The sequence below is a fragment of the Sceloporus occidentalis genome, unplaced genomic scaffold, assembly GCF_023333645.1.
Source record: "Sceloporus occidentalis isolate IW3139 unplaced genomic scaffold, rSceOcc1.0.p SCAF_22, whole genome shotgun sequence".
Taxonomy (NCBI): Eukaryota; Metazoa; Chordata; class Lepidosauria; order Squamata; family Phrynosomatidae; genus Sceloporus; species Sceloporus occidentalis.
Window position 1 is genome coordinate 3,747,909 of NW_028317002.1, and position 19,128 is coordinate 3,767,036.

Consider the following 19,128-nt stretch of genomic DNA (forward strand, 5'->3'; position numbering starts at 1 on the left):
TCTTACACCTTAAAGACGGGCAAACTTTTTTGCCATATATTTGTTTAAACACATATGGATAAATGTTAACCCCGCACTTACCGTGTGTGTTGTTGGACGGCTTGGGCAAGGGCTGGATTTGTGTCCATGGACGTTGTGACAAGTGACGTCAGGAGAGACAAATACCAAATTGCAGAAGCATCTGATATGGACACTGCAGACCTCTTAACTTTCTGATAACCAGTAGCCCTTAAGCCATGGATTCTGGTATCACAACCGTCACTTAGGCAGCGCTTTATATTTATCTGTACATCTACAAGAAAAAACATTCATAAAATCACTTGTAAACCCTTAGTTAGTTTGAGCAACAAATAAAAAAGAAGAAGTACCTTTACTACGGAATTAGGACCACAATAGGAAATTTAAGAAGCTTATGCAATACAGAGATAATCATCACTATGCGTCTCTTTAGACATATTGTTATAGTTTGGTAATATATTTTCTGTTTTAAAACGATGTTGGCTCAAAAAGGTTTTTATAAGGGACTGACACAACACCACATATTTTATGCTAGTAATTGCCAACTCTCTCAGTAGTCATTAATTAATTTTTGGTGAAGTAGTTTTGAACCGTTTGCTCACCAGAGTAGGCCCTGCATTGAGGAAACCTACCTCAATACTAATTCACTGGACGCAAACATGGGAATAGGAAAAAGACGGAAAAAAGATAAAAACTGCTTCTTTTACTCACATGGCTGATTAATGTTGCCATTTTCTAGCAATGTTACAAAGCCTGTTATATGGCTGGGGATGTGAACCTCTCGGACTTCCATGAGATTGCTTGGACTTCTACCCACAGCAACAGCTACTTGCTGGGGCATATAACTCTGGTCTGCAGCGCACACCGAGATGGACAGGTGCCTCAGAACGACATTTGGCTTTAACCTTAACCTGAGAAAACAACGAGAGGGAAACAAGTACACAAATGAATGATGTGCAGGGGATTTTATCATCTGTGGATTCAAGTTGGACCAGCTCAAAAACCAGAACTTTCCACTGGTTTAGAAAAAGTCATTCATAGATGAGTGGACGACAGGGTAACACTAAATCATTTTAACAACACATTTCTTCAAGTCACTTCAAATATTTTATTTTTATTTTGTAGATATACAAATTAACAACATATATCAATGCGATACAACAGGAAACATAACATTGATGTAGTTATCACGTTAACATGGTATATTGTTCTAGTGTTTACAGCTTTGAGTGTTGAGTTTACAATAAACATGTTTTGCAAGTAATTAAATTATTGGTAAATACTTCTACTTATTTATCTCTTTGGTAACACACTGTGTTCTCACCTTTTTTTTTTTTTTTTTTTTTTTTTTTTTTTTAGAAGGGAAGGTATGGCCCTCATAGTCCCTCCGTCATCGCCTCCTCCCGCCCCCGGCAGCATCCCGACAATATGACATTTGTCCATAAGACTGCAATTGTGTGTGTCATAGGCTATCCAATGTCAATATTTTTGTTTAGGGTAGTGCAGTAACCAATGTTGCCACGATTGCACACATTTATGACCGTTGCCACTTTGCCAGGCAAATGTTTCTTCATACATTTGTGTCGTAGACACTTTATTAATGATTTCTGATATAGAAAGGACAGTCTCAGACTTCCAATACTTGGCAATGCTAGATTTAGTTGCTATGGCAATATGGCAAAGCGGTGTTCTGATGTCTATCAATTTTATCTAGGTTAATATTCAAAAGGAACAACTCAGGTGTCCATCTAACTTTACCCTGAGATAGGAGATGTAAAAGCATATTGAGATCTTTTCGTAGCTTATACAGTTTTGGGCATTCCCAAAAGATGTGTTTGAGAGATCCCTCGCCTCCGCATTTCCTCCAACACGTGGGGGAACAGTTCTGATACATTGTGCGGAGTCGTGTGGGAGTAATACCACCTTGATGTCAGTTTGAAAAATTGTTCCTTATGCGCTATACATTTTGTGGCTCGTTTGAATTGGTCTAGAGCTCTAGACCACATTTCTTGTGTAATAGTCAAGTCTAATTCTTTCTCCCATTTCTTCCTATACTCTAGAGGGCATATGGATATATCCTCATTGAATAAGTCATAAAGTGTTTTTGTGGAAACCTTGTCCAGAAGATCTGAGGGCAGCTCAATAATGTTCCATAATAATTGTGGAAGAGAACTTGTGGCTGAAGGGAATTTATGGAGGTGTGCCTTAATGTCATTGTATTCTTGGATATCCGATTCCGGTATACCAAACTTCTGACAAAGTGTATTGAAAGGGAGCAGTTTACTTCCTGTCATTAGGTCAGAGATGTGCCTAATGTTAAATTGAGCCCATTTTTCAATGGATCCCTGTCTCATAAACCACTTTAATGATTGGAAAGGTATGTTTGTTACTGATCTCATGTCCGAGGAGGGGCACCCTCCTAGTACCATCCGATGCCTGACGCCCGGGGGTGAATCCTACTTGGTCAGTGTGGATTATATGTGAGGTAATCTGTTGCAGCCTTGATGCTAAGATTTTGGCGTATATTTTTAAATCCTGGTTAAGGAGGGAAATAGGTCTTAGATTAGCAGGTTGGTCAGGTGATTTACCTGGTTTGGGCAGGGTAATAATCGTGGCGTTTAGCACGTCTTTTGGAAATTGGCCGGAAGAGAATGCATGATTAAACGAGCTTAATAGAAAGGATGTGAGCACGTCACAATATGTTTGATAATATTCTGCTATAAATCCATCAGGACCGGGGGATTTATTCTTTTTTACATTTTTTATAGTCGATTTGATTTCAAATTCTGAAATCGGTTCCTCTAGGATCTTTAATTGGTCTGATGTAACTTGTGGGATTTTACATGTTGATAGGTAGCTAGTAATGTCCACTTCGTTTGGATGGGGTGTACTGGAGTCCTCTTTTAAATTATATAGTTTCCTATAGAATAGGGCAATCTCCTTTGGGTGGAACATTTTTGTATTGTTAGTTTTGTTTATTAAATGAGGGATTCTGGATTTTATTCTAAAACCTTTTGCTCTTTGAGGGGTAAGTTTAGAGGGTTTATTGATATGTGCATAGTATATTGATTTCATCTTCCTATCATGCCTGTCAAGTTTTCCTGACATTAGGCAGTGGCGCTTGAGTCTTTCATCTCATGTTTTTGTAGGAGAATCAGGGAATTGTTCTTTTTGTGAAGTGACTCAAGGGACCTCACTTTTGATAGTGTGTCAGACAGTACTTTTTTGATTTTTTGTCTGGCAGCATGTTGGATGAATAATCCTTTTATAACTGCCTTGTGTGCAGCCCATAAGGTTGAAGGGTTTTGTACTGAGTTCATATTCAGTCTAAAAAATTCCTCCAAGCCTGAAGTGATTTTTTCATTAATGTTGGGGACCGTTAGTAGATAGGGGTTTAGTTTCCACTGAAATGAGCTGTTAGGGTAATCAGGAATTTTTACTTTTAGTATTACGGGGGCGTGATCGCGCCAAGTAATGTTCCCTATCTCGCATGACAACACATCTGTCATATCTACAGTTGGTATGAGAAACATGTCTAATCTCGAATACATGTGGAAAGTGTTAGAGAAAAATGTGAAGTCCCTTTCGGAAGCGTGCAGGCATCTCCAGGCATCGTTAAAGTCATTGGAATTTATCCAGGGATTAAGGTCTGGTCTAGTTCTCTCTCCAGAATAGGTGGAATCCAGACTAAAGTCCCCAATCATATTAAAGTCACCGCAGACTATCAGTGATCCTTGTTTTATCTTGTTTGCTCTACTCATAACTTTGTTTAAACATTTTATTAGGTGAGTAAACATTAAAGTGGTTGATTTATTGTTTAGAGAGCATACTAGAATGATGTACCTGCCTTGGGAGTCAATAATGGAGTCAATAAGGTTGAAAGTAATAGTATCTTTAGTCGCTATAACGACACCTGCCTTTTTCCTTTCTGCACAGCTATTGAAAATATGAGGAAATGATTTATTTTTGAGTATGGGATGGTCTTTATCTCTAAAGTGGGACTCCTGAATGCATACCACATCTACGTTAGACTTTTTCACTTCATTCCATAGGAATGCTCGTTTTTTTAGGGGAGTTTAGGCCTCTTACATTAAATGACATTAGATTGATAGCCATGTTGATTCCGAACTGTCGTCCCGAACTTAATCCGGATCACAGATGGGAATGTGTGTTTTTTGAGTTGTGTGCTCAGTGCGAGCTTACCTTACACTTCAAATATTTTAATGTAACATTTATATATTATGACAACCTGTAGAATGAATATGTGCGTGTCAACAAATACACCAGATTATTCATTTTTACAAATGGTGTATGACCTTAAGAGCAGCTGCTATATGACAGGAGGAATATTTGCTTTAAAGATAAATCAGTGGCAATGTGAATGAAATCTGCTTTCTACAACAAAATCCTTTGCTCCATAGACTTTTATTATTGAGAGTCTGTGTGAGTGATTAAGACTGAGCCGTTCTATTGTTTAACCACAGACAGTAAAAATGGCTAAAAAGCACCAGCCTGAAAAACTGAATTGTGCAAACACTAGACCTATATTTAGAAAAAAAAGTGACACAACACTCATCTGATACGAGTAATACAAACTTTTGTTGGGAGTTCCCATTTAAAGATGTATACATATAAAACTGATCAAGCTAAACGCTGGACCAACATGGTTATGACAATAGCCCTTACCGAATCCAGTGCGAGCGAGCACTCCCATCTGACTGCCAGTAAGAGGAAGTTTCCCCATTTGTCATCTTATCAATGTCGGAAGAATTGGATGATGTTTCTATGTTACTATAGCACTTTGTAATGGTTTTGTATTTCAAGGAGTCATCTTTGATATCCAGAACGGCAGGGCGCTCTTCAAAAAAGGAATGGGGATTAATCACAAGTCATTTTATATTGGTATGTATTAGGCATACCAAAGTTTAAAATCACAATTTTCCCAGAAAAAACGGGAAAGCATTTGCTATTTATTACATTTTCACTCTTGAGAACAGTTATTCCAAAACAATAAAACATTGATAAATAGTAAAAACTGGTATCACCGTTACAGGAATAATGTTACTATACCTTTCTCTTTCTTTAGCAGCTGATCAAGGTAGTCCTTCAGGACAGAAGAGCGCATCGTGCAAATATTATTGCAGCACTCCAGTATCGGATAAGGGATCACTGTACTGGGGACTCTATTCCGGTGTAAGAAACGGAGAGTCTTTGACGAATGTAAACCGAGACGTTCTTTGGATTTGGAGAAAATGTCTATGAATCCTAAAGAAACAGAGGGGAGAGAGAAAAACGTGAGGCTTCAGCATATTCAACGGATGTGTGCTCATACGCTTCAAAATGTACTTTGTGATTCAATGAGATTCCAGTTACAACCGCTCGACAAACTATGGAAATGTAAGGTATGTCAGACTGTTTTTCAAGCTTATTCCTGCTGTCAACAGCAATGTACTACAGAATGAAGGATGGTAAACATAGGATTCAAAAAGATGGGTGTACTGGGCAAGAAACAGACACGCAAATGAAGCCGCTTTGTCAATAGTAAAGTTAAGTCAACGCCAAGGGAATGTTGAACCGTCTCACCTGCCACTGGCACTAGGACACAATGAGGCTTATTCCCAGAACTGTGAAACTGAGGGATGGTGAACCGCCTCATCTCATGGCTTATCTATACATTAAGGGCCAATGCCAATCATTTTCTCCTACAGTATCAGCTAAATAGGCCCTGTAGAACACTGAGTGAAGAAATAAGATCAGCAGTTTAAGGGTGTGTTACGCGGGTCCAACTTGGCTGTTCCCACAAGATGCAAATGCATCCGCCGTCCCTTCATACGGCATAATAAACTTATAAATGGTGCATACAGCCCCATGCAAGAGAAAGAAATCTGCATCTGAAACGAACAAGTAATCAAAGGGAGGCCAAGTTCTGCCAATAAGGATCATGAGCCATAATGTTAAAATAGACAGAGCTAAGCTCTTCAGGGACAAACTATACAGGAACATCCTGGGAAAATAAATAAATGGCCCACCAGCAGTCTGTTTGATAAACATACAATGTCTGATTAGTTATGCTGAAGTTTGATGACACGTGGATGTGTGTGTGTGGAGTGGAGGGTAAGCAGACCAAGAGCAAGGTAAAGGTTTGCTACTGCAGAAACACGTTCATAACACACTGCCTGAAGCCGCTAACAACACAGAAACCAAGCACAAAGTACGCAGAAACACTCTGCGGCGGATACAGACAACATTCCGAAACTAAAACGTAACCCTTCCAACTAATAAGGCCTTCTTTCAAATCTGAGGAACCACATGGGTTTCAGTTTTGAGCAGTTTTACATCTGAGAAACGTAATAATATTAGCACTACGCAAATGACTATTTTCCGTGTTATGTTACCTGGCGTGAGAGAGCACGCTTGCAGTTGTCGGATCACATGACTCAGCTCTCCCTGAAGATTGGCACCACTAGAGGCTTTGACAGCTTCCAGCATGCCCTCCAAGTCCACCACCTCATCTCCTTCAGCATCAAACTGAGCGAAAGCCTGTCAAAAAAGATCCAAGATGTTCCACGCTTAATGTAAGCCATTAATTAGGTCCCGCTGTAGTGATCTTTATGTGCACAACTACTCACACTATTAGTGCCTACAGCTAGTCACCTTTCTGTTTTGCTCAGCAAGATATCATTTTATCAGTGTTCCTGAAAAATTACGAGCTGGTGTATTTGTAAATTGTTCCATTAGTGGAGAACCCTGTACCTAGACTTTCTCATGCATGCATGAGAGGGGATTTCTCAGAACCCCTGCCTCCAGCTCCTGTGCCTTGCAGGCGATGCCTTTGGCCAAATGCACCTTCTGCACGTATGCGAGATACTTACCTCCGGCCAGCTTCAGATTGCACAGGTTTTCCGAAGCGTGCTTGCGCCTTTAGTGATCTCACTTATTGTGCGCCTAGTGACTGACTGTCATTTTAACCTTAGAACTAGATGACACTTGTGGGGCTGAGAAGGTTGCCAGTCATAGCAGGAAGGAACCTGGGTAGATTTTCTTTTGTGCCTCTAACACAAGTCAAAACAAAACTTTCATCTCGAGCCAGAAATCAACAATTGGGTTTTCCTAAATCAGGAAACTATGGTGTGAACAATAATCTCAATGAGACGGCACATACATCAAAAGATTCTCCAGAGGAAACATGTAGAGGATGTCTCTAAAACACTTGTTTCTAGATAATATGCCTAAAGTCTAGATTAGATGTCAGCTATGCTGAGCTGAATGAGAAATATCATTTTTAACCTGATGAGATCCTTCTAGATAGAGAGGGGTGTGCAGGTAAGCGACTGAAGGGGCGCAGTCCAGGACACCGGACTTTATGCTTGGACATTTATTGCTTTTATAAGCCAATGAATGTCAAATTGTGAAATTATTACTTTAGTGATATAAAAGAGCTACTTTGTTATGTAAAGCTTCATAAACCCATTAAATAAAATATAACAGAACGTTTACTTTCTTCTATGCAAGTGGATAAAGGTCAATCACAATCTTCATGTACACTAATTGACTTTAGATGCAAGAAAGTACAAACTTTCCAGTTGCATGCTGCCAAACCAGATTCTATTTGCCTATACCAAGTACAATCAAGCTCGATCGTCATGTAAATGCTACCTGCACTAAGCATGAGTCATTGTTGCAAAAGCAAAGTGTAAAGTACAGGGCAGGGTGGACTACAAATTATTTTTTTGTGTGTTTCGTAAATGATTTTTAAAAGTACTTTAAAAGCGTGTGTGCTTTAATGCATATGGCAGGTGTGTGGTCCCTTACAATCTTTGTGGGGGCCCCCAGAATTCCTCCATTTGCCACCATGCCCCCCCCCCCCGTTAGTTCTGGTAGAGGAGATGAGTTTCCACCAGTCAGCTCCAATGCTGGCTTTGCGAACACTGCAGATGGGGAGAGGAGTCAGGTTGGAGCTCATAAGCCCCCATTGACTTCCATGCCAGTGCTTTCTGTCACTGATAGGAAGCTTGAAGCAGCCAATGGGTGGCAAGAATCGTCACAGCATGGAGTGAGAGCGCTGCTTACTTTAGGCAAGCAAACTAAAGTGCTTTATTGTTATGTAGTTATGGTGTCCCTTTCTAAAAAAAAACAATTTAAAAAAATCTCTATGTATTCACTAAACCAGGAAAGACTACACAAACAACTCTACGAGCAGCGCCTCTACAAGCAGGAACTATAGAATGGCAAGCAGTATTTTTTTTTTTTTTTTATCCATGAGAAATCCTTTAAGAATGCTGTAGATATTTTGGTATCATGCAGTGACACGTTTAAAAACCACTCAATGATGCTTCATACTCAAAATAAAGTTATTATAAGGTTCTAGATTATAAAGAATCTCAGCATTTGAGGTTCTCTTTTATCTTCCAAAAACGGATTAGAACAGATCGTTTACTGAGAAAGGGTTAACGATAATATATATGTCTTTTTTGTATATTTCTTGTAATACTGCCAGAAATGTACTGCCGACTTGGGTGCGTTGGTAGCAGGATGGTGATTTTTTTTAGCAGTTCTAACCAATAAAAGAAAGATAAACAGAGCGTTCCGGGCCCCATTTCTTACAATCATACTGCTGTATGTTATCTCGCTAGAAGCCAGTGGGGACGATGTAGCTCTAAGACCTTTATATACAGGATCTATTGCATTGCATTATTCCATAACATCTGGCCCCAGCAGCCTAAGCTTCCATGCCGATACATTTGGCCACCGAGACGTTTGCTTCCCGCTCGCTGTTTATCCTATCGGAGCACAGATCTTGGTGCATGCACTTGCATGCGCGCTTTTACCCCTAGCAGCTGCGTTCGGTAATAGACCTGGGAACAGTCTGCTGTGTCATCTCCAAGGAGGCCTGCTAGACAGCTTGGCATGAACCGGAGGCAGCAAGGGGTGAATAAAACAGGTTCTGCATAAAACAGATTCACGCAAACAATCTGTAGAACACAGGAAGACGGAAAGTAAAAGAAACGTTTAGTGTCGTCGTCCCTTTAAAGGTGTTCTATACATCATCGGTATGCTTGGTGTAAGGCAACCTTACCTTAAGGGTAATTGCTACCTTTAACACGCAGAGCCTCTCATATATAAACATACATACACATACACACTTGAATTGTGGCATGTGACAGGTATGCAGTCACTCTTGAGAAGTGGGATCATTAATAAGAATATAAGAGCATAGTAACGCTGCGCCGTTTAGTGTCGGGCCCCTTAAAGAAGCCACACACGACAGATGACTATTAGCACAGGTCCCTACTGTTACCTGCCTGACCTGCGCCTTGTTAGAGTGAGGGAGTGCTGGCGATGACATCATAACTTGGCACGGCATTCCTGCACTCTCTGGTAGGCTGAAGGTGAGATTTGAGAAAGGTGGAGCAGGCCCTGGACAATGCACAATTAAATCTAGATTTCCTCAAGCCTCATTTGGCCGTATGAATTATGCATTATGAAGGGTCCATTCTGTCATCGTTTAGGAGAAACACACAGGGTGGGGCCTTGGAGAAAACAAGTGTTTTCGTTTCACTTCACGCACAGTGCCCGTGACTGGTGCAGTGTGATGTGCCGTGTGATGGGCACACCGCGCTCTGTAGATCCAGATCCCCGCTGGCCTGTGGTGTATAATATGGAGTAACATCTAACGCGATCCGGTGAGAGGCTCCTCTCCACGCAAATAAACTCCTGAGATCCACGCTGCGATAGTGTCCTGTCACGGCGCCCTCGCTGCACAGTAGTGCGGTGCATCCCCCACGTTGCACTCCTGACTACCTCACTACACACAGCCCCGGTGCAGCGTCTAATACACCAGCTGCGTGACAGGAGCCCAGATCCCGCCTCCCGCGGGGCAGTATTATAACACAGGTAATATGGGAGCATTTTTTACCTCCTCGCACTCCTCCCGGGTGCTGGCCCTGCTCTCCAGCATCTCAATGAACTGCTCCCGGCTCACGGTCTCGTCACCTCGGCTCAGCCTCTCCTCCAGCCAGCGGAGCAGGGCGCTCTGGTGCCGGGAAATCACCGACTCCGGGGCTCCTACCTCCCTCAGCCGGGCAGCCGCCTCCCTCAGCCGGGCCTGCTCCAGCAATACCGCGGGCGAGGGCGGCAGCAGTGGCGGAGAGACCGGGCCGGGGACTCCAGGCAGTGCTGCTGCTCCTGGTGCGGTGCCAGGTGTCCCAGACTCCTGTAAACAAGCTGCCCCGGCGTCTTCTTGCTCCATTCCCGGATCGTCTTCATCTCCGCTGCCGCCGCTCACTACGTTCCCCATGATGATGGCGGCGCTCTGCCTTTCTGAATGTCCGGGGGGCCTGTGAGGCCCGGGATGCCTCTGCCGCCTCTCCCCGGCCAAGGCCCGCCCAGGGTCCCGCCCCGAGCCGCTCTGACAGCTCAGCGCTGGCACCTGTCGCACAGAGCTCGGCCCGGGGACGGTGGTGCTACGTGAAAGCGCTTACAGGCGTTACTAATGCCCGGCTGACAGAGCCGCTCCTGGAGCTGGGGGCCACCATTGCTCATACCTCCACCGTGTCCCCTTCTCCCTCCCCTCCCCTCCCCGGGGTCCCTCTTTCCTAGGCGCTCACAATGCTTGCTGGCTGTGAGCTTATCGCTGTGTTCACAGTAATATATATATATATATATATATATATATATACACATATACACACATACATGTATAGAAACAGCTTTACAGACGGCCTCTAGATTGTAAGCTCCTTTTAAACAGGGCATTTCTCACCTGTTGTTTCTGTATTGTTATTATGCAATGTCCTGTCTACCCATTGTACAACGCAACGGAATATGATGGCGCTATATAAAACAATAATAAACTGTGTCTATACATTAAACTGTGCGAATTAAACTATTTTGTTTTCTTCCAAACATATATATATATATATATATATATATATATATATATAAATAAAAAGCTATTTCTAGGTCACAGAATCACATGAAATATCTTGGTTAACACAAATGTATGAAATGTTTTTTAACTGAATATTAAAATGCGCTATCTTTAAACTTGCGTTACCGGTGAGTAGTTCCATTGTTCCCATCATACTAAATGACAGGGTCTTAAAAATACGTTACAGAAAAAAATTACCTTTCATATGGATTCAGAATTATTATTATCTTTTATTTATATAGCGCCAACAGTTTACGCAGAGCTTAATACAATACATAAATTCAAGGGGTATGACAAGACGAGAATTGACAGACTAAGACAAACCGATACATTAGGTGGAGAGAGCCCTGCTCGCAAGCTTACAATCTTGAGGGAATGGGGTGACAAACATAAGGCTGAGAGAAAGGGTGAGAGGTAGTGTGGGGGTTACGTCAGTGACAGGGACGTTCTAGCAGTGGTGCGGCTTCTCTGAAGAAGTGGGTTTTTAGATGTTTCTTGAAAGTTGGGAGGGAGGGAGAATGCTGAAGCTTCGTTGGGAGTAGATTCCAGAGATATGGAGCAGCCGGAGTGAAATCTTGTAGACGGGAAGAGGTGATAAGTGAGGAGGAGAGCCTTAGCCCATGGGAGGAACGTAGGGATCGAGTAGGAGAGTATTTGCTTATGAGGGCAGAAATGTATGGAGGAGCAGGGTTATGGAGGGCCTTATATGTAAGCTTGTTTGAGCAGGGCACTCCTCACACGGATTCTCTGTAAGTCAATTTGTAATGTTACATACTACTTGTTATGTCCTGTCTACCCATTGTACAGCGCTATGGAATTTGATGGCGCTATATAAAACAATAAATAATAATAATATGTTAATACCAGGATTTTAAATTGAATTCTAAAGGTAATAGGGAGCCAGTGGAGGATTTCACAGAGTGGGGAAGCAGAAGAGGAGCGGCGTGCAAGAAAGATAATGAATAATTGGAAGGCCTACTAAAACGTGCTGTGTCTTTTTTTCCCCCCAATGAATACACATATAAACCAGGGTGGGCTTAGAAGAGCCTCAAGCCAGCTGCTTGTTTTGTGTGTGCGGGTGGAGGGCACAGTGCACTGCGGAAAAAGAGCTGGTGTGGGATATACAAAGACATATTTAGCTATATGAAACCGCTGCTTACATTATATCTGGTTGTGTAAGCTCTTTTCATCTTCATTTGTTTTTTTTTAAACAAGAGAAGACTTCGGTGTGGGCAGCAAATCCAGAGGTCAAAGTCTGATGGTGCTACTAGGTAATTAGCACAACAACCTTAGATGACACCTCTTATCTTCTCATTTGTATCACATGTATCCTCATACTTCCAATACCAGAAAAGGACGTTATCAATGTCTGTGGACAATAGGAAAGTGTGGTCAACCTGTCCCCAAAAGATGCTGACAATTAGAAATTACTGTAAAACCACCCTTCTATTTCTTTGTGTGCGGAGGCACTTTGGTAATAGACATCCTGAAATATACATCGCAGTGGGTAATGGTTATTTGGTTTGCTGAGAATTAAAAAGATGTCCATATTGAAATTACCATTCCACATGTAGACATGTAGGCATCTTGAACAACATTAATCATTTTCTTATTCATTGTGGACTTTTGATGTAGTCCATTTGCATGTGCCAATTGTGTTGGCAAGGAGTAAACTGTGAGATACCATGTCACATGTCACATCAACCAGCTTTGTTAGGATGCAGCTTTTCTCCATGCTTCATCCTCATACTACGTAACCTGCTGCTTATTCCTCACTTTTGTGGTGGTCCATTTTTGTTTATAAAGAGGTGTAGTTTCCCATTAGGGGATAAAGTGTGGTCTTTACAGGACAGTCTGTGTCTTGTTGGGTTTCACTTGGCCAAGAGTTGGTATTGCTAACCATGAACCTGGTGTATACTCTCTGAGCCGAATATTAGGCTCAAACCCAACTGTACAAATTAATGGCCCACATAGGTTAACAGGTTTACATACTTGTAGTTCATGTGGGCTTAGAGAGGGTTATATTTGCCAAAGGTGGTCATTTTTCTTTGCCTCATCTGGAATTGACAATACCAAATATGAGGATGAAAATCTGCAACAACCAGGGGGAGGTTAAAGAATATTAAGATAGCATGAAGGGGCTGTGCATGCACATATGCGTCAGAGTCCTAAATCAGCTCCATTAGTTATTTGGCCTGTGACTAAAGATTTTCAATGGCTGAACACGGATTAGTCATATTACATGGGAAGCCATGAGTCACAGCCTTTGTGGTCAGGCTGGAAAAGCAAAGTGAGTACTTTCAGTGTAAAAAAAAGACATTGAATCTGAGCAGGGGTGGTGTAACTATACATGCAGATTAAGCAGCTCCTTAGGGACCCCATTGGTCTAAGGGCCCCTCAAAGGACATAGGAGAGGTGAGATTTCTTTATAATGTATCTAGTTCATTAACTAACTTGTGCCCATTAATTATTATGTTCCTTTAAGTATAAGTATTTGTTTTCATCAATGATATTGAGGATGAGCCCCTTAAATATTTTTGCTTAGTGATCCTAGAAACCTAGACAGCCCTGAATGTGAGCATTTTAGTTTCAGTCACGGTTTTCGTGGGACAGTCCTGATTTCCCAGCACAGTGCCGCTTTGTGACCACTATTAGTGCCATTTGGTTAACACATTTGGAGAGTAACTACATAAAATCCCAGGTATGACTCTGACTCATTGTGAAGCAAAGGAGATGGGACCAGTTCACTCATCACCAAATAAAATGTAACATTATAGGATTGTCACTTTACTGACTGATCAGTAAAAATAGACATTAACTACAATAATAAGAAAGCAAGAATCCACAGCCTTTACAAAGACAGAATATGGAGATTCAGTATATATATGTTTTTAATATATATAATGTATATATATATGTTATTTTAATAGCTCTCTATATATGATTAGGTAATGAGTCTGGATGAGAGCAGCTCTTAAACCATGCAGTTCCCCCAATGTCCTCTAGGGGCTTTCTTCTGGCTACAATGCGCAAGTCGTTGTCTTGGCCCTACCCTATGGTAGCCGGTATGTCCCTCCCTCTGCGCCGTACCGGAAGAAGCGCCGTATGCGGGTACTTATGCGTTGCCGTTGTCTGCCCCCATGCTCGGGTACTTGGCAGCCGCTATTCTGTGCACGGCAGCGGTGCTGCTCATGCGCATGGATCCGGGCTCCTTTCCCAAGGTGCCCGGGCTCAGCTACCTCTTTCCGGAGCAGTGCGGGCTCTCCGGGGGGAAGCTGCTCAGTAAGGAAGAGCTGGCTCGTTACCGCGGGGGCCCCGGCAGCCCTGGCACGTACCTGGCGGTGCTAGGGCAGGTGTTTGATGTGCGTAAGGGGGACAAGCACTATGGCCCTGGTGGCTCCTACAGCTTCTTTACAGGTACCGGTCCTTATCCTTTAAAGGTCACAGGGCAATCGCAGACATCATCTGGGCTACTAAAACCCACCGGTACCCACTACAATGATGTGTATTTCCAGCTGAAGCTCCCAGCTTACCGGAATGCTATTATTCTAATGCTTTTAACAGTTCTGTCTGTTAATGGCAATACACCGATAATCCAAGTAAAGAAGAATCAGTGATGAAGGATGTACATGAAATGCAATTTTACTCCTTTTACCTTATGTTTGGTTAAAAATGTGCACAAAAAATACAAACAGAAGCACACCCTAACAAGCGAATGGATAGTGATTTTGGGGTGCTGCTGAAATTAATATTATTTAAAAGCACCTATCCGAAGCATAAACACTGGGTATTCCGTCACACTACATGGACATACGGCAATGCACCCCAATTTCGGCGAGACCTATCTAATCCTAACATATCGCTTACCGTGGAGCTAAATCAGTGGGACTGCGATTTCTTGTGAGCCCCTGAGACTCTTTTGCAATACTTTGCAGAAATATCATTCCCTTGAAACATTCCTTGACAATTCAGAACTCTTTGATATGTAGTTTTGAAGTAAAATAATATTTTTGTGCATATAGATTTGTCAAAAAGGACTGTTTTGTAAAAAAAGAAAAGAAAGAAATCCTCCTTTCTCTGTAGTCCTTTGTATTTCTTTGAAAATTGTTTTAAGGGACATATGCCCTTTCAAGGGATCATCCAGCTATCATGTGCATTACAGGGGCCAGTGGCTGGACAGGGGCAGATGCATGTCAACGCCAGTCAGACTTGTGCGCATGCATGGAAAACGCTCTCATTGATTTGAATGGTAGGTCTTTCCTGCCACTAATTGGCTGCTTCAAGCAGCCAACCCAAGTTACAGCCCACGGACACTGGTCCCCAGTAATTGTACAGTGTTACTATAGCATCCCATGACACTTACCAGTACCTGGTCAACATGGGGAAGAACGTAGAAAAAGGCGATATGGAAATGTTTCCAGCTTACTGAACAGGCAGCGGGAAAATGATCCTCTTCTTCATAAATAAGCACTTTAAAGGGGAAGAAATGAGGGCTATAATGTGTGCTAATTAAATTGCTAGCAAATGTATGATGCATATAGCCACCATTAGCTTTTAAGTTATCCATATCACCAAATGCGAAGTGGGCTACAGTGTTTGCAATAGGGCACGAAGGAACTCTGGCAGTTTTACATACTCATGATACCTAGCTAGCAATCCAGCTTGAATATTACATTGACATGGTTTGAGTTCATCCATGAAGCAGATTTGCTCATTCGTGGATGGCATTCATTCACTTTAGCGCTTACTATGTCATATCTACAAATATTTTAAATAAAATGTCTAATGGTTCTCATTTAATGGTTATATATGTATTTCTTTCCAGGCAAAGATGCGTCTCGTGCTTACGTTACTGGTGATTTCTCAGAGAAGGGCCTTGTGGACGACGTGTCTGAAATTTCCCCCTTACAAATGCTTCACCTCAACAACTGGCTTTCTTTTTATAAGAAGAATTATAACTTGATTGGTAGGTCCTAAATGCTCCACTTCAAACTTTTTATGTTAAACGCTGTGCTTCTTTAGAGACAATTCACAAGCAAATAGTCATTTGGCAAAAATAATTTGCTTGTGCAAAAAAGTCACAGTTTATCCAACGGTAAACATGTGCTAACAATTTTATGTTTTTGTTTTGTAGACACTGTGTTCAGTGAACCCTATTTATACTGTGTGAAGAATTATTAAAATGTTTGGGGTTTTTTTGTATGTTTTGTATCTATTAAACTACTTGTTTTATTCCATTTTTATCGATACAGGAAAAGTAGTAGGAAGATACTATGATGAAAATGGAAGCCCGACAAGAGCCCTAGAGGATGCTATGGCAGTTATTGGTGAAGGATTGAAGCTAAAAGAGCAACGACACGAGGAGAATAAGCAGTTTCCACCTTGCAATGTAGAGTGGACTGCTGGCATCAACAGAGTCTGGTGTTCCAAACACAGGTAATGCTTGTCCACACGGATCCGCGAGGCTACACGTATCAGCTGGGTCACTTATGCAGAGATGCCACCGGTATAATGTAATGTAGAAAGACCAGACTGCTCTGCAAACCCACATCAAGTTACTTTTCCCCCGATACAAATGGGAGTATTTTCACAGATAAAGGGAGAACAAACTATGCTTTAAGTGTCCTACTATCAGCACTCCACTGTAGTGGCATAGTTAAGATGATCTTTAATGAGTAAATATACAATACATTTAAAACAGTGACTATTGCTTACAACAGTGATTACGTTATATATCAGAAGTAATGCAGTTTTTAATCTAATTTACATAAATCAATACAAATATGTTTTATGCATTATGCATTCTCAGGTTAAAGTGTGGATGTTGTCGACAAGTTACCCTTAATTGACTAGGATCAGGCAGTGTGTGTGTGTGTGTGTGTGTGTGTGTGTGTGTTTCAGGGACAGACAAACAAGCAGCTTTTAAACACTTAAGGGTGACGCTTAATTGGAGTTTTACTGATCTTTTAATACACCTTGGATGTGCAATTGCCTAAGCACTAGAAACGCAAGCATTTTTTCATTTTAAATCCTTCTTAATGAGAAATACATTTTGACACTTAAAAAAACTTAAAAACTATTGATATTATATAATATGCTCTTGCCCATTCTAAGGCAAGCCGTTCACCCACGTCTGTTTCAAAGATTATAACGTTGAACCAGTAGGTTTGGAAATATTCTAAGGTTCTTTCTTTTAAAGCCTTAAAAAAATTAGTAGTTTGTTTTTTTTTTTAATTCAACAATATCCAGCCCTTAGTAAGCTTCTAAAAGTTACCACTCTGCTGCGTATGATTTTTGTTTCTATGTGCCTTCTAGTTCAATAAGAATATAGTGTCTACTTTGTTTTTCTCTAGTGGCGGCATACAAAGGGACTGGGTTGGCGTTCCCAGGAAAATGTACATCGCTGGTGCTGACAGTTACCGCTGTGTGTGCGTGAGGGCATCAGGACCCCCCTCTGAACACCCTGACTCTACAGAATACAACAGAGGAGACCTGGACAACCCCTTACTGAAGGAATACGAGGACTGTAATCCACTTTTTGAATGGTGTTTAGTCAAACAATGAGAAGTGATTAACTTTATCTGAAGACGCCTTGTTCTTATAATTTAAACCCTGTGGGTTGAAGTTTTTCCTCATCATTTATATTAAAGCTCCTTGTCTTCCTTCATAATTGCGTTTTCTTTTAGTCTGATTTAAGCAATATAAAAAAAAAACCTGGTACAGAGCTTGATGCAACATCTACCGGTAATTTCTGACAAAACATATTCCACGCACAGCCTTCAGGTCTCCTGTAGGCCACATGTACTCAGCAGGTGGAGTATGGCCATACAGGCTTTTCTACAAGTTGTTAGGCCATCCGAAGTCATATTGGCCAATTTGAACAGTACCGACTTACATAAGTTAAACAACACTATACGCAAGTCATGTTCTCGTATACATTGTCCTTGCGTTACCAGTAGACCGGTGCATTCAGATTTGGTCGACTGGTTCTGTGCTCCAGTCATCTTTGCCACAGCTTTGCTTCTTCTCTTGCCTCTTCTTGGTCTTCTGTCTTCGTCCTGTTCTCCTCTCCGTCTAGTTAGTTGTCGAGGCTTCTCCGGTTTGGCAGAGCCTCTACGCACACCTTCTGCCCAATTGAATAAATGTCCACGGGCTTCCGCCCTTTTGTGGAAAAGGTAACTTCGACACGGAAGTGTTGTGCGAGAAAGTGATGGAAAAGGCATCGCTGATCCAGAGTCCGACTGCCTTAGAATCAAGAGATGGCATCACTGTCTGTGGGTTTTCTTCCTTCTGGTTTAACCAATATGGGTTTGTGGAATGGTTGAACTTAATGAACTGTATGTCTTTTTCAACTTAAACTATGTAACTGGTACTGGGAGTGGTTGTAGGAGATCAGACTGCTGTGATACATAGAGAAGGGCTTTGGAAGAACGGCAGGACTATGTTCCTAAGCAGGGCTTATCTGGTGATATTTTATAAAGGCCTAAACAGCACCTTTAAAATATACAACAGAACTACCATTTTTTCTATTCTTTGTATCACCTTAATGCTTTTATCTTCCCAAGTACCAAGCTCAGAGTCATCTTTCTCCAATGTACCATCATTTTCCCATACATTGCAATAAAATGATTTAACATTTATCATTTTAGGATTAAAAAGGCAGCTTTGAAATTATTTGGTACAAAAGGGCCCCCAAACTCACTGTGCCCTGCTCAGCCCATCATTGTATCAATATGTTAGCATGTAAGAGTACAGAATCCTAAAGAAAGAAAGAAAACTCACGCCTTTGTAATTAATCCAGGTATTTTGGATATTTAATCTGTATAAGAAATGATTAGCGTCAAACATTTTTTGTCACATGTTTAAACTGATTTATTTCACAGAGCACCAACAAATTAATAATGCTGAGGAGCAGAGGAGAAAAAGTGCATATGGGAGACTGATGATAAACACAAAAGGGATGGATCTGGTCAGTGGAAGCGATGAAAGTGGAGAACTCTGGAGGCTTTTTGACAGCTGCTATTGATATTTTTTTTGATAATGCCGATAACAGGAGATCGCCCTTCGTCACCAAAGCAAGCATTCCAGAGTGCTTCCACAATTTGATTATAGTGTTAGTTATAAAGCTTATATATTAAGGCCACAATTTAATTGGCTTTCCTCAAAACCTAACCCTGTTT

General features: G+C 41.5%; 2 protein-coding genes across 2 annotated transcripts in view; one reads left to right on the forward strand and one right to left on the reverse strand.

Annotated features, from left to right (window-relative positions):
* LOC149300899 (zinc finger ZZ-type and EF-hand domain-containing protein 1-like) overlaps positions 1-10,150 on the reverse strand; it is a 53,807-nt gene extending 43,657 nt beyond the window's left edge. Inside the window, exons 1-6 of the mRNA XM_089484469.1 lie at positions 9,935-10,150; positions 6,414-6,558; positions 5,089-5,283; positions 4,705-4,876; positions 730-929; positions 82-292 (exon numbers count right to left, since the gene is read on the reverse strand). Coding sequence (XP_089340595.1) covers positions 82-292; positions 730-929; positions 4,705-4,876; positions 5,089-5,283; positions 6,414-6,558; positions 9,935-9,976 — 965 coding nt within the window. The 5' untranslated portion in view covers positions 9,977-10,150. The remainder of the gene's footprint in view (positions 1-81; positions 293-729; positions 930-4,704; positions 4,877-5,088; positions 5,284-6,413; positions 6,559-9,934) is intronic.
* A 3,938-nt stretch (positions 10,151-14,088) lies between these two features.
* On the forward strand, positions 14,089-17,512 carry LOC149300900 (neuferricin-like). Its single transcript, XM_089484688.1, has 4 exons — positions 14,089-14,365; positions 15,774-15,914; positions 16,201-16,384; positions 17,302-17,512. Exons 1-4 carry the CDS (start codon positions 14,089-14,091, stop codon positions 17,510-17,512), a joined length of 813 nt encoding a protein of 270 aa, XP_089340814.1.
* The last annotated feature ends 1,616 nt before the right edge of the window (positions 17,513-19,128 follow it).